General features: G+C 41.1%; 1 protein-coding gene across 1 annotated transcript; it reads right to left on the bottom strand.

The window, feature by feature from the left end:
• Positions 1-792: 792 nt before the first annotated feature.
• On the bottom strand, positions 793-21,691 carry msto1 (misato mitochondrial distribution and morphology regulator 1). Its single transcript, XM_067424929.1, has 14 exons — positions 21,157-21,691; positions 20,354-20,483; positions 20,022-20,091; positions 19,859-19,934; positions 19,716-19,779; positions 17,616-17,781; positions 14,011-14,125; positions 11,453-11,587; positions 9,551-9,703; positions 8,504-8,635; positions 5,397-5,581; positions 3,894-3,998; positions 2,961-3,073; positions 793-1,143 (listed from the first exon to the last, which is right to left on the bottom strand). Exons 1-14 carry the CDS (start codon positions 21,238-21,240, stop codon positions 887-889), a joined length of 1,785 nt encoding a protein of 594 aa, XP_067281030.1. The 5' UTR covers positions 21,241-21,691; the 3' UTR covers positions 793-886.
• Between the last annotated feature and the right edge of the window lie 373 nt (positions 21,692-22,064).

The following is a 22,064-nucleotide window of genomic DNA, read 5'->3' as shown; positions in this document are numbered from 1 at the left end:
TCAAGTGGAAAAAACAAACTAGTCTCAACTTTTAAAAGTGTATATTTTCTTCATTTTCAGATCACACAGCGAAAACATTACAGTCAACTAAAATAAAATAGTTTTATTAAACAATTATTTGATGAAGGTACATGTCCTTTTTTAATAACCGTTATTGTTCTTAAAGGGTATAACAGGCGTATTTGATGATAACGCAATAATTTATATGAAGGAAAAATATTTAATTGGGACTTTTACACAGTTAAGTTCTATAAAAGCAGGTTTGCTGAGGTTTAGAGACATGCACAGCATTCCCTTCTCACAGTTCTTTCGTCTAAATGTCCATGGCGTTTTGAAGTGAGCTCATGTCCCATAATTCCCAGAGGGAACATGCCGTGAGCGCAGCGGAGCGACTGATAATTCAGGGCTCTGACCCGACTCTACAACGGGAGGATGGAAGAGCCCTCATTAAAGGGTTAGTTCACCCAAAAATGAAATGTCTGTCATTAACTCCTCTCCCTACTGTCGCTCCACACCCGTCAGACCTCCGTTCATCTTCACACACAGTTTAAGATATTTTATATTTAGTCCGAGAGCGTATGCAAGTGTATGCACACTATACTGTCCATGTCCAGAAAGGGAATAAAAACATCATCACAGTAACTCTAATTAACCCACTGATGTCTCATATGGACTACTGTGATGATGTTTTTATTCCCTTTCTGGACATGGACAGTATAGTGTGCATACACTTGCATACGCTCTCGGACTAAATATAAAATATCTTAAACTGTGTGTGAAGATGAACGGAGGTCTTACGGGTGTGGAGCGACATTAGGGAGAGGAGTTAATGACAGACATTTCATTTCTGGGTGAATTAACCCTTTAATAATAATAATAAATGTCATTAGTCATCATCATCATCATCCTGATCAGATGAAGAGTGGGAGCGGTCCTGGCGGTAGCAGTGTGCGAGGTCTCGGAGTTGCTCCAGGGATTCGGTGAGCTCGCCGAATTCGGGCCCGTGAGCGAGGAAGCTGGGAGTCACGCGGCGCAGATCCAGCGCAGAGCAGGCTTTCTGGAGCTCAGACAGCTGGAGACCCACAGCAGGACTGGACTGAAGAGACGTCAGGACCGGAACACTAGAGACCGGCTGAGAGGGAGCTGGGAGACACGGAGAGAAGTGGGGTTAACCAGGGACAAATGCTCCTTAATGCTAACAGGGCGGAGTCTGTCAGAAGTCGTTGGCAGGGTCTATGCTAATAGGGCGGAGTTTGTCAGAAGTAATAGGCGGGGCCTGTGCTAATAGGGCGGAGTTTGTCAGAAGTAAGAGGCGGGGCCTGTGCTAATAGGGTGGAGTTTGTCAGAAGTAATAGGCGGGGCCTGTGCTAATAGGACGGAGTCTGTCAGAAGTAATAGGCGGGGCCTGTGCTAAAAGGGCGGAGTTTGTCAGAAGTAATAGGCGGGGCCTGTGCTAATAGGACGGAGTCTGACAGAAGTAATCGGCGGGGTCTGTACTAATAGGGCGGAGTCTGACAGAAGTAATAGGCGGGGCCTGTGCTAATAGGACGGAGTCTGTCAGAAGTAATAGGCGGGGCCTGTGCTAATAGGGCGGAGTTTGTCAGAAGTAAGAGGCGGGGCCTGTGCTAATAGGGTGGAGTTTGTCAGAAGTAATAGGCGGGGCCTGTGCTTATAGGACGGAGTCTGTCAGAAGTAATAGGCGGGGCCTGTGCTAATAGGGCGGAGTTTGTCAGAAGTAAGAGGCGGGGCCTGTGCTAATAGGGTGGAGTTTGTCAGAAGTAATAGGCGGGGCCTGTGCTAATAGGACGGAGTCTGTCAGAAGTAATAGGCGGGGCCTGTGCTAATAGGGCGGAGTCTGTCAGAAGTAAGAGGCGGGGCCTGTGCTAATAGGACGGAGTCTGTCAGAAGTAATAGGCGGGGCCTGTGCTAATAGGGTGGAGTTTGTCAGAAGTAATAGGCGGGGTCTGTGCTAATAGGACGGAGTCTGACAGAAGTAATCGGCGGGGTCTGTGCTAATAGGGCGGAGTCTGACAGAAGTAATAGGCGGGGCCTGTGCTAATAGGACGGAGTCTGACAGAAGTAAGAGGCGGGGCCTGTGCTAATAGGGTGGAGTTTGTCAGAAGTAATAGGCGGGGCCTGTGCTAATAGGACGGAGTCTGTCAGAAGTAATAGGCGGGGTCAGTGCTAATAGGACGGAGTCTGACAGAAGTAATAGGCGGGGTCAGTGCTAATAGGACGGAGTCTGACAGAAGTAATAGGCGGGGTCTGTGCTAATAGGACGGAGTCTGACAGAAGTAATAGGCGGGGTCTGTGCTAATAGGGCGGAGTCTATCCGAAGTAAAAGGCGGGCCTGTGCTAATAGGGTGGAGTCTGTCAGAAGTAATAGGCGGGGCCTGTGCTAATAGGGCGGAGTCTGTCAGAAGTAAAATGCGGGCCTGTGCTAATAGGGTGGAGTCTGTCAGAAGTAATAGGCGGGGCCTGTGCTAATAGGGCGGAGTCTGTCAGAAGTAAAATGCGGGCCTGTGCTAATAGGGTGGAGTCTGTCAGAAGTAATAGGCGGGGCCTGTGCTAATAGGGCGGAGTCTGTCAGAAGTAAAATGCGGGCCTGTGCTAATAGGGTGGAGTCTGACAGAAGTGGGTTGATTTTTACCATAATAGGTATAAATAATTAATATGCAGAATAAAGGGGCGGGGTTAGTTAGTTAGTAGTGTGTTGAAAATGGCGGTTATGTTAAGGGGCGTGGTATTTCCCAAACCCCAATCACTACACACTGCTCCAGCAGACCAATCTTCATAGAGACAAGAACTTAACAGAGATACAGACAGACCGGGAAGACAGGAGCAATAATGGAGAATATGAGGAATAACCAGGAAAGCAGGAAAACTCAAAAAGACTTAGTAAATCCTGAGGTTGAGCTGTTTTTTTGCTCATGAGCTGATGGTTATAGAGCAGCACTCACTGTGAGCAGGAGCAGACTGGTTCGGGAGGAAACCCTGTGGACCCAGAGCCGGACTGAAGATCTGTGGGAACGGACTGGTGAGTTTACTGGGGCTGGACAGCAGCTGCACCGCCCTGCACACACACACACACATACACACACACACACGACTCAGACCAATGACAGCAGGCTCAGAGCCGTACGGTTAGCAGTAGGTGTTTCTCAATGTCAAGGAAGGATCCTCGGAAGCCAGAATTCAGAGGATGCTACGTCATCAACATCCGTCGAAGGACCGTTCCAATGTCGAGGATCCTCGGAATTTCAACCAAACCGAGTCCTTCGTTCGAAAAATATGCCATATACAGCAAAGGATGCATATGAGTAGCCTTCGCACTCTCAAATCACCCACAATCCTATGCGTGCAGCTTTGCTATCTTCAAAATGTAAGACGTTGGTGGAGTCGGAGCCTTAACGGGGCAATATCCTTGAAACGGGTTCGTAGATGGGAAGGAGGCGGGAACCGGCAAACGTTCAAACCGTAACATATTACTACCGTATTGATATTAAAAATCATACAAATATACAAATTACGTTATTGATGGCCAACGTACCTGTCATTTAACTAAGCTTGGTTGCCGTCACTGGCAATTCTTTTATAAATAACTAGTTAAGTTGTAGGCCTACAAATTGATTAAACGGTAATATGATACTATTCACAGCATTATTAATAGCTTTCTCGTCTTTTTTAACAAGGACCAAGGAATAAACGGAGGCGTTCATACCGAAATCAGACCTTTTCACTGACGTAATGACGCAATGATGTGCACTTGCTAGCCTGTTCCATTTACATGTTCTCCGAATGCTAACGAGGAGCTAGCCTAGCCTCTGAAGGATCAGTCCTTCTAAGGAAGCATCCTTGACATTGAGAAACACCTAGTGTGTGTCGTCACTCACAGTGGGGATGATGGGTAATGTGACCTGATGTACGACCCCAGTACGTCTTCACCACAGCGCTCGTAATGTAGAGGACTGGGCGGCTCCACGCCGGGGAGGACAGGACTGCGGAAAATAACACTTATAATATCACAACAACCGTATCATAGAGCTCTAGGCAAGGCAAGTTTATGTTTATAGCACATTTCATACACAATGGCAATTCAAAGTGCTTTACATAGAGATGAATTAAAATACTGATAACATATGCATGAGAAAAAGTAAAAATAAAAACAGAAACAGTTGTAAAGAGAATTAAAAAAAATAAAGATAAAATGGTGATAATAGATCCCTATCTGCCTGATTAGTGTCTCGTGTTAACATTAGCGGATACATTAGTTAACATCAGCAATATTTTTTAAAGCATTTATAAATTTTTGTTAAAATTTAGTAAAAATCTAACGCATAAACTAATGTTAGGTAAACGTAGAAATTAAGATTAAGATTGAGCAAGCAGGCAGCTTTATTTATATAGCACATTTTTAACCAAACAGCCGTTGCCCCAAAGTGCTTTACAAAGTTAAAATAAGAACAATAAAACATTTAATGTTGAATACACCCAAGCAAACTCAACATTCAGATGCTAAAGAGACATAAATACGCTTTTAAATAAGAGATAAAAACGGCAATTGAAGAAGCTGACCTCACATAATTAAGTAGAATTAGTGTTCAATCATAGTTCATGTTAACAATTTAAACCTTATTATGCAGTGTTAGTAATATTTATATACCATTATAGTTTTTATTGATATTTTGAATTAGCTTTGATTTTTATATTTTCAGTTTTCATGTGTTATGTGCATTTTTCATTTTCAATTAGTTTTAGATTTTTTTTTAAATATTACTAATTAGGTTAATTTATTTTTGGTTCAGTTTTAGTTATTTATTGATTTCCAATTAATACTTATTTATTTTACTTAGTTGCAAAGACAACATTTCTATTTTTTATTTAGTTCTAATCAAATATATTTTCATTATATTTCAGTCGTATTGCCATGATTTTTAATCGTTTTAGTTAGAGATAATAATCCTGGTGGACAGGGTACAGCACTGAAAAATGAAATAAACTGCGTTTTTAATTCCAATTTAATCGCTAAATCTGAAAGGAAACAAACATGGTGCAAAATCAGATTTTTAAGAAGCAGAATGAAATTCATGTTTTTAAAATTCAGCATGAAATTATTTCTAAATGCATGTTATTAACTTGATTTAATTAACAATTCATCAATGTATACATACTTTTTTTTTTGACCCAATGTTCACAATCACTTAGTTTGCTAAAACCCCGCCCCTTTTTGTGAGTGCCACGCCCAAATCTCAAAATCCAATCAACAACTAATACACAACTAATTGATTAAATAATTAGATTTATTAGGGTATAATGTTTTAAATGTTACTTTAATAATAATGCTCCTCAACACCAGGATTTGTGTGTGATGTATAACAATGTAACGATTATCTCACCTGACTAATCTCTGCCCGTCTAAACCTTTCAGAGTCACTGATTGGCCGAAACAGCGTCCGTCGCCGAGCTCAGGACACGCTGACAGGGGTTTCCACGGTAACGCATCAGCAAAAGCATCCAACGCCTCAGGGAGGCAGCTGCCGTGCATCATGGGAAACGGGACCGAGCCATAAGCTGAAACTACCTGGAAAATACAGATAAATAAAGTTACAGACTAAAGGCAACAACATTGGAGTCAATAACGTTTGGCACAGAAGTTCTGTTGTCTGCCGCTTTCAATGCTCGAGCGCTTTAAAGTCTTGACTCTGATTGGCTTTAGTCGAAGTTTTTTCATGGAAATAGCTCGCTAAAGGGACGTTTCTGGAAAAGCTTCTAACAGCTTTAAGCTCCCATTGGTCCGTGGTGATGATGTAACAGGTGGGTGTGGCTCTGAGGCTCCGCCCTCTTTTTGAGGCTGACTCGCACACGACCCGCCTCCACTCACTCGTTACATATGCTCCAGATGAATGCTGCTGCAGGGCTTGAAGTTGGTATAATTTTACTCATTCCTGCAGATTTTGAGCTCACGCCCAAAGTGCGGTGTGTAATGCCGACTCGGAGCACTAAATCGAGTGCTTAATTACTGCTTATTGCGCTTAAACACTCAAATACACACAAAATAACAGGGTTTTTCCTGGTCAAAAATGGTCTGTTGGTGGCTGACAGACATGGTCATCAACACACACACACACACACACACACACACACACACACACACACACACACACACACACACACACACACACACACACACACACACACACACACACACACACACACACACACACACACAGTAAAAAGTACCGTACCCACGTGATCTGCGAGCGCAATACTGACAATAAATGTAAAATAAATGCAGAGAAACAGTTTGTAATGTAGGATCTCTTACCGTGTAACTATTTTTTACACTATTTAAGAACATATTTTAGCATATATATATTTTTTTTTACAAATAGCCTAATTTTCTCCCTTGTACAATTTAATAAAATCATCAGCTAGCTAAATACAAATTTGTTCTGTTTTCACCTCACTCCAGTCCTAACTAAATGATTTCAGGCTTTTTATTTATCTACACATCGTCAACATAAATAAGCTTAAATACTGTGGATAATTACAAACTTATTCTTACTATCCACTCTTTCTAACCTGGGTAAGCACACGTTTCAGAGGTGTTCTGAGTAAATGATTAAACTGATTCGTTCAGTTCAATGTTGGACAGATCAGGTGTTTTAATAAAATGATTCGGTTCAAAGGAGTCATTAGGTCACGAAGCGGACATTAGCGGATGCGTTGTGTGTGAATCTCGTCTGTGAGCGTCACGAAAGATTTATCAACACACTGAAAACACTTCACAAGCCGTTTGTTAAAGTATGGTTTATATCAGCTGGTCAGAGGAGAGTCAACGTTTTTTGAGCGAAATTCACACTCCGCGGTAATTCAAAGAAAATAACTGTCTGAATGTGTCACGTGCAACAAGGATTCGATCTTCTGAAATTTTGATTTTGATTAATATATATATTAAATATGAGAAAGCGCTCAGACAGTGCTTATTTTAAAGACAGAGAGAGTGTGTGTGTGTGTGTGTGGCTCTCTGATCGTTCTCTGTTAAGCCTAGTTCAGACTGCACGATGTTCAAACTCGTCGGGTCACTGCTCTATTCACACTGCATGACTATCTGAGGTATCATTCAGTCACTGCTGTGTTCACACTGACCGATGGTTTGACGACAGAGGAGTTCACACTGCATGACTGAACAAGAGGAAGAATCACCGACAACTCTCTCTCTCTCCGGTGCAAACTACGCTTCCCAAACACACGTGCGATGTGCCGAGTAAACAACGCGAGATCACACGTGCGTCAGACCGGAGTTCTCGCGCGAGACTTGGAATTGTTATTAAAAATGATAAACTGCACAAAGTTTGCTTCAAATTGTCTGTGCGCTGATTTGTGGAGAAAAAGAAAAAAGATTATGGCGGAAGAAATTGTTGGAGAGACAGAGGGAGCCAGGATTGTGTTCTGCAAAGACAGTTTGAGGTAAATAAATAATTATTTAATGTGCTGCTGCTGTGGCTGGATGTGCAAATGTTTGGCCTTGTTTCTGTTTGATAGAATTGTAAATATATCTATTAAAATACTGATATTCTGCTCTATAACTCCTCCCTGAACCTCCTGCTGCCCTGTATCTCACTCTCTCATTGGCTGTCAGTGTAATTTTCAGTCAGAATGCAGTTCACACAGCAGGAGTTTGAATCGCCGACAGCTCCAGATATTTAGCATGCCAAATATCTCACAGGCGTCGGCGACTCGTCGGCGATTCTCTCTGATCGCGTCTTTGATCATTCACACTGCGTGATTGTCACTCGCGTGCACGAGCACCGATTTGCCTGTGATCTCGGGCATTTGTCGGCGATTTCACAAAACCTGTCGGCGACTCAAAATCGGGGCAAAAATCAGGCAGTGTGAACTAGGCTTAACCCTTTCACAAGCGCAGCACTCATCTATTCTACACTCAAAATCACAATAACTGATCAAATAAGCCTTTGGTGGGATAAAAATTAGTTTTGGCGGCCGCCAAAAAAAATTTAATGTAGGAAAAACCCTGAATAATGTCAAAATGTGGGGAGTTTTCACGTAAACACAGTCAGTTCTGTTTTATGAGAACGTAAACAGAAAACGCATGTGTATCAGTGTATTGGATCCGTGCGTCAGCTCTTAAAGTGACAGCAGCCTAATAAACCTGCTGACAAATTATGAGATATTAAAAATATCTATATGGCAGTTTTCCCTCTCAATGTCAGAATTATGGCCAGTGAAAATGCTGAGTGGCTGGTTACTTTTGAAAACCACTAGCCACAGTGACAGGTGAGCAAAAGAGTTCATGTCAAGCCTTGAACGTGACGGGACATTAATGGGAGGAAAGCTCATTCTCACACACTCATCTAAACGGCTCTCTTAACAGTGTTGAGGATGTTCACTAACAATCGTGTCACTACAAACTTCTTTTGACCCCAAAGAGAAGAACGAAAGCTGTTTTGAGAGCACTGAGAATGGACTGGAGCACACGGACCTTCCTCCCCGAGGCGGTCAGAGCGTCGGCGAGCTGCCACATCGGAGCGCTGCCATGGCCCAGCCGATACGACACCGTCATGCTGTCCAGAGCCAGAGCCAGAACTGAGCCGGAGTGGAACCACAGCGCCGGCTGAGAGAGGGAGAGAGGAGAGAGAGAGAGAGAGAGAGAGAGAGAGAGAGAGAGAGAGAGAGAGAGAGAGAGAGAGAGAGAGAGAGAGAGAGGGAGAGGAGAGAGAGAGAGAGAGAGAGAGAGAGAGAGAGAGAGAGAGAGAGAGAGAGAGAGTGAGTGAGAGAGCGAGAATGAGTGTGTGAGAGAGTGTGAGTGAGAGAGCAAGAGAGTGTGTGTGTGTGAGAGAGTGTGAGTGTGTGTGAGTGAGAGAGCAAGAGAGTGTGTGTGTGTAAGAGAGAGTGTGAGTGAGAGAGCAAGAGAGTGTGTGTGTGTGTGAGAGAGTATGAGTGAGAGAGCAAGAGTGTGTGTGTGTGAGAGAAAGTGTGTGTGTGAGAGAGTGTGAGTGAGAGAGCAAGAGTGTGTGTGTGTGAGAGAAAGTGTGTGTGTGAGAGAGTGTGAGTGAAAGAGCAAGAGTGTAAGTGTGTAAGTGAGTGTGCGTGTGAACGAGAGTGTGTGTGTGTGTGTGTGTGTGTGAGCGAGAGAAAGTGTGTGTGTGAGAGAGAGAAAGTGTGTGTGTGTGTGTGTGTGTGTGACATTTTTTTTGTAATAAAACCCTGCCAAATGCACACATGTATTTGTGTAGAAATATGTATGAAGACATTAAAAAAGATGTTTTTATATTTATTGTATTTCAGTTAATTATCTTTAAAGTAACAAAAATGTAATTTATGATTTTAGTTCAAATGAAAAATAATAAATTCCCAGGGAAAGCATGAACTCATAATACAGACACACTCAACGCAACGCCAGTCGCTTTAGATAAAAGAGCAGCGATGTAACATCTGAGGGATTTATTTCAGTTAACATCTATTTGATTACAAGTAAAAAAAAATTTTTTTCCAAGGATATTTGTTTCAGTGAATGAAAACGGCTTACGTCATAGTTGAGGAGCGGGAAAGATGTGGGCGGCGGAGGGCGTCTGCCCAGTCCACCCCTCAGGGTCAAAGGGCAGAAGAAAGAGCTGTGATTGGCCATATGGAGCGTCCCCAACGCACAGTTCATCATGTGGTACAAGTCCAATATAGAGCTCTGTCAGCAGGACACACACATCCAGACACTTCAGCACATGAAGACTTCAGATGGGGCAATGCTTTACATTCAAGATGAGGAGTTACATCAACCCTTGTGTATTGTTCAAATTCAAATTATATATATATATATATATATATATATATTTTGCTTGCATAAATCTGTTAATCAATCTCAGTCCTGATCAAAACTACTAAATGTTTAAAAAATCTGGTATTTTTACTCTTAGTTCATAAATGATGTCTCTGATTCGGAGGAAGGACTGATCTTCAAAAAGTAAAGTGATTGTGCGCTGGATATTTTGTCCCTTTTATCACAGTCTTGTATGTGTGTGTGTGTGTGTGTGTGTGTGTGTGTGAGAGATTCGGACCAACATCGGCTTTGATGCAGTGAGAGTTTCTGTGCAGCTTCAGATCTGAAGGTTTTCTCCTCAGAAATCAGCCATTTTGTGTGTTTTTCCCTCCAAATCAGTGACATCATTTATGAACCTGGCAATTAATTTTGTTTAACATTTAATAGTTTTGATCAGGACTGAAGTTGATTAACAGATTTATGCAAAACATGTTTACAGCGGTTTAATTGCGTGGATTTTTCATCCCGAACATAAGGATAGGTTAGTGAATTTGCCCACAGTGTATCGCTGAGTTTTTGAACATTTTACAAGCATTTTCCCCAAATATGTGTCAAAATATGATTTGTCCCCAAAAATCATTCTATTTACTGAAACACTGAGAAAGTTGTGGCCAAATTCAGACTCAACAGCACCCCTAGTGGACGGAAACATCTCCAACATCCCATAAGGGTTAACGATTTGTATTATTTATTATACCTTTATTTAACCAGGGAATAAAATCACATTGAGATAGATATCTCATTTACAAGTGAGCCCTGGCGGTGGTAGCAGCACACAAAAAAACAAAAAACCAACAAATTGAAATGAAATACATAAAACAATAATCACAACACAACACATTTCCAGCAAGAAAACAAGATTAAGAACAAGTGCAGAGAGTTTGGAAAGTTCCCTTAAAGGGTTAGTTCAGCCAAAAATGAAATGTCTGTCATTAACTCCTCTCCCTAATGTCGCTCCACACCCGTAAGACCTCCGTTCATCTTCACACACAGTTTAAGATATTTTATATTTAGTCTGAGAGCGTATGCAAGTGTATGCACACTATACTGTCCATGTCCAGAAAGGGAATAAAAACATCATCACAGTAGTCCATATGAGACACCTGCACTGCAAAAAATGTGTGATTCGGATCGCCAATGTCTCGTGATTTCAGCAGTTTGACACGCGATCCGAATCATGAATCGATTCACTGACTCATAACCGTTTGAATCTTTATTTGAGGATTGAACACAAACCCGGAAGAGAAGCCAATGCTGAATAAAGTCGTAGTTTTTGTTATTTTTGGACCCAAATGTATTTTGGATGCTTCAAGAGACTCTAATTAACCCACTGATGTCTCATATGGACTACTGTGATGATGTTTTTATTCCCTTTCTGGACATGGACAGTATAGTGTGCATACACTTGCATACGCTCTCGGACTAAATATAAAATATCTTAAACTGTGTGTGAAGATGAACGGAGGTCTTACGGGTGTGGAGCGACATTAGGGAGAGGAGTTAATGACAGACATTTCATTTTTGATAACTATAAGATATAGCTTAAACTCATTGATTTAAATAAATACACTAAGTTTCAATGATAGATGAGCGATGAATCAAGTGCCGTTCTCTCACCGTGTCTGGATGACTGACAGGTGCCACGCCCCAGGTGAGGATGCCACGACCTCCATAAGAGTCCTGCAGCAACTCTGTGACCTTTGACCCCAATCCTGAAAACCCGTCCGCGAGGTCGCACAACACCTGGAAACCCTGATCAGCAGGAAACAGAAGCAGAGAGGGACGCTCATATTTACAGTAACGCTCTTGACATTATAATAACACACAGAATATGAGACGATAGATCATATTTCAGTGCTATTGCATTCACTTGCAAAACCTTTTCACCCCCCGAGGAAAAAACTTGCGTTCGCTCATAAAACTTGAGACACTTTAAATTCTTAAAATGTTTAATGTTCTAAACGCCGTCAAAATAAAAGTCTCATTTTTTTTTACCCAAACAGAAACTTTTAGATTTTGATGTTGATTTAAAAAAAAGAAAAAAGAAAAGAAAGAGAAGCTAAATCTCATAATTTTTCCATAAATCTCAAAACCACCATTAGGTCACACTGGTGTCAGTGGGGATGTTATTGGCTGTTTGATAACGCAGTCAGGCAAAAGGCTAATCATATCAATCACCGCTTTGTGTCCGACGTGTAGAGAGCGATAAATTAAAGGGGTGGTGTCATGCGATTTGACTTTTTTAACTTTAGTTAGTGTGTAATGTCGCTGCTTGAGCATAAACAGTCTCTGCAAAGTTACAGCGCTGAGAGTTCACTGCAAACGGAGATATTGTCTTTTAAAGTTACGGCAGTTTATTGCCTACAAAAATGGCCGGTTTGGACTACAACGAGCTTCTTCCTGGGTTGGTGACATCATAAACCCTCGCTAGTCTCCGCAGATGTGACTTCTGCCCGTAATGGGAAGGGGCGTGGCCTTAACCTGTGCTTGGCACTTCAGCCAATCAAAATACAGGAAACTACATTTGGCCATCTGACCAATCTAAGACCATTGTGTTTTTCAGAGGGAGGGGCTTCATAGAAGCAGGAAGCAGACGAGCCGTTCAAAGCACAGACAGCGGTGTGGAATAAAGGGGGAATAGAAGAAAAATACGGCGTTTAAAAAAAGAGGTATTAAGACATTTTATACTGCGCCCCATAAACAAACCAAGCCTAGAAAAAAACACGGAACCACCGCTTTCATTCTAAAACATCACCTTGTAGATGATGAAATAATATAAATTGTATATAAGATGATAGTATAATTCACTCTTCCACTTCTTCTTCTGAATCTGGTTCACACACATATGGCTGAATGAAACCAGTATGTGCCATTGTGCAGTGTTTACTACGGTAAAGTTGAGCGAGTGGATCAGATAACCTGGGGCCTGTACCATGAAGCTGGTTTAGCTGGCTAGCCTGATTTGTTTAAGCTTAGTTTGTGCCAATCCTGGGTTTTAGGTACCATTAAAGTGGTTTGGCTTTTAGCTGTGTTCATCGCCATAGTAACTTATGCTCCACGGCTAACCTGCTCCAGGGCAGGTTATGTTCTGGATTAGAGATCTCAAACTGAAATTGGGCCAATCAGCTGTGAGTAAAGTGACACACCTCTGATGCAGTAAAGCCACTCCCCCTGTTTCTGCTCCAAATTAAAGGTCATTACATAGCAAATGGTTTTTAAAGACTAAAGCGTCTTGCTTTTAACAATGCTTATTTATAATAATATTAATTTTGAATGATTTACTTATAATTTATGTAATTATTATACCTTAAATCAATTACACATTTATCATTTTAGTTAATCAATCATTAATAGGCACTTTGTTAAAATTAATACATAAGTCATATAAATAACATCACCTGCATAAAGTCATATGGACAAAGTTTTAAAATCAATAAATAAAAATAGCCTATAAAAAAAAGATGCTCACTGAGCTTAAATGTTTTATTTTCTCTATATCAACTAAACTAACTTCATAACTTTTACTTGCATTGACGTATACAATTTTTTCTTAAAGTTGTCCTCTTTCATAAACAGCTTTTCTTCTTGCTGTGTATTTTTTTTTATTTTTTATTCTTAATATTTTTCAATCATGCAATATTCTGCAGAAGAGAGAAATTAATCTCACTGATTGTCTCGCGAGAAGTGAATCTCAGTTCCACAGCGTGTGATTGGCTGTTCACTGCTGATGTCACAGCTAAACTCCTGAAGTCAGGATCAAAGCCTGAGTTGACAAAGAAAGCTGATGATCAGCATCATGGGACCAACAAAGCCTTAATACAATGGTTTGGTTTTGTCAACTCGAAACTAATCCTTTAACCCTGAGTTTGTTAAACTACCATCATGGTACAGGCCCCTGAGCTGAGTGAGTGGAGGCGGGGCTCATTAGCATATTCATGAATCCGCGTACACTAAATAAAGCAAGGGTGTCGAGCTACAATCCAGCTATTTTAAAGTATGAATCCTTTCTTTTCACAGGAGAAAAAACATTTGAATATATGTTATTTTGGTGATCAAAGATGAGTTTTAAGGGATACTATTAATGACTGCAGGGAGACTTGGTCCTAAAAACAAGCTTTAAAATGTCCGACAGGTGTTTGTCATGCCGTGTAGCGGCCGATGGGTGTGTGTGTTACCTGCAGATAGTCACACTCCTCCACGAAGAAGTGCAGTCGATCCTCCAGATCCTCCAGGACTGGACCCTGTAAGAGCGCCTCCCCCTGGCCAAACGCTTCCAGACGCTCAGATTCACTGACCCACACCCACACACACACACACACACACACACACACACACACACACACACACACACAATACAATAAACACAGTGACATCACCAGGGCTTGACACGAACACACACAGTGGTGTGTAACCCAGACCTTCCTTCTAGCCAAATTGACAGCAGATTACAACATGACTTGGTTCTTAAGGGATTAGTTCACTTTTAAATAAACTTTTGTTGATGATTTACTCACCACCATGCAGAGATGGACAAAGTACACAACTCTATTAGTTCAGTTAAAGTACTGAAATAAAAATAGGGCACAATTCACCTTTATTCCACAAGGTGGCGATGCCTGATATATAACGATAAAGTGGCTTTTCACTCATAGTATTAGTCAGACAGAAAACAAAACTATAATAATTATAATCTGCAAAACTTGAAATGTCTCAGTGATTTACAGCAGAGAGCAAGAACTGAACACAGTCAGATATTAGTGTCAGTGTCTCTGATGATGGATGTGGTCCAGAAGCTCTCAGCGAGTGAAATATTGATCTTGAAGACGTTGTAAATGAGTTTGGAGGATATGGTGAGATGGAGAATATGAGCAGATGCTGAAGGAGCCAGATGATGAAGGGGTAAAACATCTGCTCAGACTGAACCCTTACAAGCTGCAAAAGGTCACGAAATATGTTTTATTTTATTCTTCTGTGATTGTTACTCTAACATCAGGAGTTTTATATATTATCACGACAGGTAGAGGTCTATCAGTGTTAGATATGATCTGGGTCGCTAACGCCCCAAATATAAGAGAATGTTTGGCGAAACAGTCACACATTTAAGGGTTAAAAGTGAACTAATCCTTTAAAGGGATAGTTGACCCAAAAATGAGCCTGTGATGTTTATCTGCTGACCCCCAGGGCATCAACATGTAGGTGTGTGTGTTTCTTCAGGAGAACACAAATTAAAGGTGCACTATGTAGTATTTTTGCAGTAAAATATCCAAAAACCACTAGGCCGGTGTTATATATTTTGTTCAGTTGAGTTCCTACAATATCCCAGAAGTTTCCAACTATTTGTAAATTGTGAGTAAATTGCTATTTTAACTGAGGACAGGGACGGTTCAGCATAGCGTTTGAGGGAGTCGCCTGTCTAACGCGTCATATCTGCGCTACCCTCGGTTTCGGCTTTTATTTGGCAGGAGCGCTTTACTCTTAGCAGTGTGAACAAGTGAACGCACGGAGTAACGTCATAACATCGTTTTAAACACACTTAATTGTATCTAAAATGATAAACAGAGCTGCTTTACCTCATAATCATAACCGGAAGAGCGGATCAGTGCAGGCGCCCGGCGACTGTCTCCCGTCCCTTCATAATAAAAGTCCCGGTATTCGCGAGGCGGGTATTTGTTTAACAATCGCTCCAGCAGCTGCGCTCAGCTCCACAACACTCGGTCCTGCTCTGCTTCACTACAGTAACGTTAATAACCAATCGCTCCAGCAGCTGTGCTCAGCTCCTCAACACTCGGTCCTGCTCTGCTTCACTACAGTAACGTTAATAACCAATCGCTCCAGCGGCCGTGCTCAGCTCCTCAACACTCGGTCCTGCTCTGCTTCACTACAGTAACGTTAATAACCAATCGCTCCAGCAGCTGTGCTCAGCTCCTCAACACTCGGTCCTGCTCTGCTTCACTACAGTAACGTTAATAACCAATCGCTCCAGCGGCCGTGCTCAGCTCCACAACACTCGCTCCTGCTCTGCTTCACTACAGTAACGTTAATAACCAATCGCTCCAGCAGCTGCGCTCAGCTCCTCAACACTCGCTCCTGCTCTGCTTCACACTAACGTTAATAACCAATCGCTCCAGCGGCCGTGCTCAGCTCCTCAACACTCGGTCCTGCTCTGCTTCACTACAGTAACGTTAATAACCAATCGCTCCAGCGGCCGTGCTCAGCTCCACAACACTCGGTCCTGCTCTGCTTTACACTACAGTAACGTTAATAACCAATCGCTCCAGCAGCTGTGCTCAGCTCCTCAACACTCGCTCCTGCTCTGCTTCACTACAGTAACGTTAATAACCAATCGCTCCAGCGGCCGTGCTCAGCTCCACAACACTCGGTCCTGCTCTGCTTTACACTACAGTAACGTTAATAACCAATCGCTCCAGCGGCCGTGCTCAGCTCCTCAACACTCGCTCCTGCTCTGCTTCACTACAGTAACGTTAATAACCAATCGCTCCAGCGGCCGTGCTCAGCTCCTCAACACTCGCTCCTGCTCTGCTTCACTACAGTAACGTTAATAACCAATCGCTCCAGCAGCTGCGCTCAGCTCCTCAACACTCGCTCCTGCTCTGCTTCACTACAGTAACGTTAATAACCAATCGCTCCAGCAGCTGTGCTCAGCTCCACAACACTCGGTCCTGCTCTGCTTTACACTACAGTAACGTTAATAACCAATCGCTCCAGCGGCCGTGCTCAGCTCCTCAACACTCGCTCCTGCTCTGCTTCACTACAGTAACGTTAATAACCAATCGCTCCAGCGGCCGTGCTCAGCTCCTCAACACTCGCTCCTGCTCTGCTTCACTACAGTAACGTTAATAACCAATCGCTCCAGCAGCTGCGCTCAGCTCCTCAACACTCGCTCCTGCTCTGCTTCACTACAGTAACGTTAATAACCAATCGCTCCAGCGGCCGTGCTCAGCTCCACAACACTCGGTCCTGCTCTGCTTTACACTACAGTAACGTTAATAACCGCATGCATGAACGTGATTTCTGCCTGAGTCCTATTTTCCACCGGCTGTGATGAGAAGACCACATCTCCCAAGATGCTGCGCTCACACTTTGCGTCATCAAACTACGCATTTGTTTTGCATAGGCGCCCTCCAGTGGACGGAAAGCTGCATAGTGCACCTTTAAGATTTTTAACTCAACTGTTGCTGTGTGTCGGTCACATAATGATGTGAATGGGGAACAATTCTAACACAACAGTATTTGTGTTATTTTTTTTACCTCATATCCTGACGAGTCTCGTTAAGTTTTCCCATCCGCTATTATTTCCGTCTGGTGAGGTCAAACTGGCGCGATCTTAGATATACATTATGTAGATGCCTCATTCGACCGATCCGGGCAGACACTGATGAGGAATCTATGATCGCGCCGGTTTTTAACATAAATACTGTTGTGTTTCTCACAGAAACCGATCGGTTTGTGTCTTAAGACATCAGTGTGTCGTCAAGAGCAGCAGGGTTTGTGTGTGTGTTGTCTAAGCTTGTTTGTTTTGTTTGTTTGTTTTCCTCTCATAGAATTGTTCCCCATTCACATCATTATATGACCGACACACAGCAGCGGTTGAGTTAAACATCTTCATTTGTGTTCTCCTGAAGAAACAAACACACCTACATGTTGGATGCACCGGGGGTCGGCAGATACACATCTAATTTTCATTTTTGGGTGAACTATCCCTTTAAGGTAACGAATGCAAACAGTTTTTAGTGACGTGAAGCCTCACGGTTTTCCTCACCCGTCGTGGTTGTACTGGTTAATGACGGAGATGGTGCGAGGATGAAGATGGATCCTCAGGAAATCTGACCACACCCTCACGCTTCCCTCCAGCCTATAGGATCTCTGCATTCGCTCCAGACTGCTGTTCACCGTCTCCATGGCAACGCTCGCACCCGCACCGCTCCCTTCAGGAAAACACACACAATATTCCCAAAAGTAAATTACACTAAAAAAAAAAAACACAATATTCCCAACAGTAACTTACACTAAAAAAGTAATTAATTACTAGTTACTAATAACATCTTCATTAGCATAATTAGATTACTGTCGAAATTACTCTCTCCTAAAAGTATTTAATTACTCATTAGTACTAATTACTTTCTAAATCCTATATCAACCTCGACTAGTGACTGACTCAACGATAGACATGAAACGGCTCTTGAACTTAAATAAATATTAAAACTACGTCAATTATTCTTATTAACTGACCAAAGTATTACAAATGTGCAAAGGATACTTAAAACATGCTTTTTCAAGTTTTTTTTTTTTTAAATGTTGATGTAATTCCACTATTATCTATAATTGTTCAACAAATTATACACAGTATCTAGTTCAATTACATCAGAAGTAACTGTAATTTAATTACATTACTTTTTAAGGGAAAAGTAATTAAAATACAGTAACTAATTACACCCGACTCTGATTCCCAATGATGCAGAACATTTGGACCCCTTTTGCTTTGGTAATCAGATATAAGCGGGATAATAAATCAGCCAAGAAAACGAAGGATGAGACTTATTTATTGGGTTAGATGGTAAAGAGGGATTGATGATGTCAGCTCAAAGGGCATCACTTCAGAGGTTATTACATTTTAATAATAAAAAAAGAATAAAAGGCAAATTATGCTTTTCTTCAGAATAACATGAAGTGATCGATCCTGTCGATCGTCAAACTGAAGCGCAACGTAAAGCCAGCGTTATTCTAGTAGCATTGACTATTATATTATACTTTAGGGTAATATTTCAAATTAGATTTTATTTTTAGCTTTTTAGCTTTCACTATGATTTTAGTTTTAGTAATTTTGTTGTGTGTTCTTTTCTTTTCTTTTCATTTTTTTTTTTTTTTTTTAAATGTCGGTATAGTTTTGGTTTGGGTTATTTTAATACTTACATTTTTATATTTTCACTATAATTTTTGTTCGTTTTAGACATTTTGTTGTTTTTTATTGTCATTAATTTTATTAGTTTTAGTTATTTTAGTATTTAAAGTCTGAATTTAATTTTCAGTTTTTTTACTATAATTTGTAAACATTTTAACGTTTTGTCATTTTTTTGTTTTATTTTTTAAATGTCAGTATAGTTATTAATTTTATTGAATTTGATTTTATTTGTATATTGTTTGTTCCCAATATGATTCTAGTTACTGTTTTAGAAATGTAGTTTTGTTTTTGTCATATTTATTAGTTTAATTTCTTTTTAAATGTCAGTATAGTTTTTATTACTTTGATTTATTAGTTTAGGTTATTTTAGTACTTCAAGTTTGAATTAAATTTGTATATTTTTATGATAATTTGAGTTTGTTTTAGACATTTTGCTGTGTTTTTGTCATTTGATGTATTCATTTTTTAAATGTGTAATAAGTTTATTAATTTGGGTTATTTTAGTACATCAAGTTTGAATTTGATTGAATTTTATATGTTCAGTTTTTTACTATAATGTTAGTAAACATTTTAACGGTTTGTCATTTTTATTTGTTTTATTTTTTAATTTTAGTTATTAGTTATAGTTATTCTAGTACTTCAAGTTAAACTAAATAAAAATGAGAAATGTTGCAACTAACTTTTTAATTTTTATAAGTTGTATTTTTTAAAAAAACTTTATTTCAGTTAGCATTTATTTTGTTTCAAGTAACGAAAATGTTTTTTTTATGGCTTCATGACAATAGCGCTGCGTCAGGACCATGCGTTTGATTCCCAGAGAATGCATGAACTGAACATTCAATATAACATAAGCCACTTTAGATAAAAGCGTCTGTCGAACGCATGAATGCAAATGGTCACAATCAGAGCAGAAACGTGATTTAAGGCATTAAACAGGCCTTATTTTGGGTTCATACACACCTGAGCAGTGATCCAGCGAAGAGGAAGGACACGTGAAACCTGGATCTGCCAGTAAATCGCCCGTCTAAACACACACACACACACACCCCTTCAGAAGTGTCACTCACGCTTTCAGAAACCCTCATTAACACACTCACACTCACATCTAGATTGTCCAGATCCTGTAGGAAAGTGTTTTTGGTGGGAGGACTTTCTTTATGGGTCATGATCTCTCCTTCCCTACGAGTGGAGAAAAAACACCGCTTTGAGAATTACAATCCACAAACAGCATATAAACACAGCATAAAGAGTAAAGCCGTGTTGTACCAGGTAAAGGTGGTGTTCTCATTCTCTGTGTCGTACAGACTGCCCTGCTTCCTCAGCGTCTGAAGACTTCCTGAAGATAACGAAACAAACATCACACACATCAACAACACAACCAGTGATTTCAGATGACAGCTAGCATCATTTATAGGAGACGTGTGCAGTGATCATAAATGTGGATGTAAATGTAATGACTTATGCATTAGCATTTAGTGTTTGGCAGAGTATCTGAGGCATTAGCTGTACAGGCTCCGCCCTCTTCTGGACAAAGGGGCGGGGCAACAGCTCATTTGCATTTAAAGATACATGCACCTAAAAAGTCGTGTCTCCGTTACCTTTGAGGTCCATGGCGATGAGTCGAGGTGTGTATGTTGTGTGTCCGCCCAGTGTGAGACCCTCTCTGAACAACACATCACTCTGCAGCTCTCCCGCCGGCACCACCGCGTCATAAACCAGACTCGCATCCTACACAAACACACATAGACTTTACTGAGGCAGAGACTATTAAAGCCACGAATTTAACAAAAATAATGTGCATGGATACATCATTTATAATCAATAATGACATAAAAATAGTCAATTTTGATTTCATGGAATTTCAGAGAGGATCTCTAAAGCCACGCCTCCTCCAAAGGGATATATTTGACAGGCAGATAGGACATCCGAATGCAATGACTGGACGATTTGTGTGTGTGTGTGTGTGTGTGTGTGTGTGTGTCCTGAGACTTCCACAGTCATTGCTGTTAGGATGTAAAGAGGGTTTCAACCAGAATAACAAAAAGAGTTTATGGAAAAACATGGCCTACACTATATTCTTTAAATCAGGGTACTGCTGAATAATGACCATGTTTCAAAGAACATCAAGGTGTTAACATACTACATAGCCAACAAACACCTGCACAATGACAAAGCACTACATTTTCAAGTGTACTTTCCTCTAGCTATTATTTGTGCTGTAAAATCATACATTAATACGTTCTCCACTTCAAACTTCATTGTGTTTCTTTACACAGTTTCCACCATTTAACTGCACTCTAACTGTAGTAACTAATGGCACCCAGTCGCTGGATGTTTACCCGACTAAAAACAGTCATTCTTCTTTTATAAATTGAATATATTCGCTATTAAACAAACTCACCTGTAAATTCCACCAGTGCGTCCCGACAAAGTTGGAATAATGTCCCAGCTGGAGTGTGACTACCTCCCTGCACATGCCGCTCATGATGCCCGGTAGATATTAAATCATCTTCATCATTAGTTTAGTGAAATTGAACATGATATTTCTCATGATGCGCTCGGAAATCACACTGTAGTGGGTACACACTAACTTCCGCGTCGCTGTGGCAGTCCTCCACCGTGATTGGCTGTTACCGTGCAGGCAGCGATGTGATTGGCTGAGGGAGCTGTCGCTCAGCTGAGGGGTAGTTCGGTTTCACCGCGCCTGACTCGCACACATGTGCAACGCTCAGTAAACAACATGACACTTGCGTTCGAGGCGTCGACGTGAGTCACGTGACCCCGCGCGAGAAAACGCTTTACCTGCGGAGTGACGGTCGCACCTGTTCGTGTCTGACCCATAGGTCTGACCACAGTGATCCTGCTCACACTCTCCTGACCTCTTATTATCACTTATAATATTCCATATACATTGATAATATTCTTCTCAATGGAGACTCAGGTAAGAAACAGCGTTTTACTCTCATTCTCAGACTTCATGTGAAAGGATCTCACGCTAGAGTTGGTGTTTAAGACTAATCTGAGGCGTTTTAAGAGCTTAAAATTAATAATATCCCCTGAATTAAAGTGTAGTGAAGGCGTTTTGGTCGGTGTTGTGTTTATTTCTGCTGTTTTTGTGCTTATTTCCGTGAGTTCAGGTTGAACTGGTGTAACTGCATTACTCATTCAGGTCAAAGAGTAAACTAACACACTTCACAGAGAAGTATTGTGTGTGTGTGTGTGTGTGTGTGTTGTTAAGGGGTGACTAACACAAACACAAACACACACACACATACAGTATCCATTGTTGGAGAAAGTCACTTTTAAAAG

This window comes from Pseudorasbora parva, chromosome 19, assembly GCF_024679245.1.
Source record: "Pseudorasbora parva isolate DD20220531a chromosome 19, ASM2467924v1, whole genome shotgun sequence".
Lineage (NCBI taxonomy): Eukaryota > Metazoa > Chordata > Actinopteri > Cypriniformes > Gobionidae > Pseudorasbora > Pseudorasbora parva.
The sequence above is the reverse complement of the archived record's forward strand: the minus strand, read 5'-3'. Positions and strand labels throughout refer to the sequence as shown.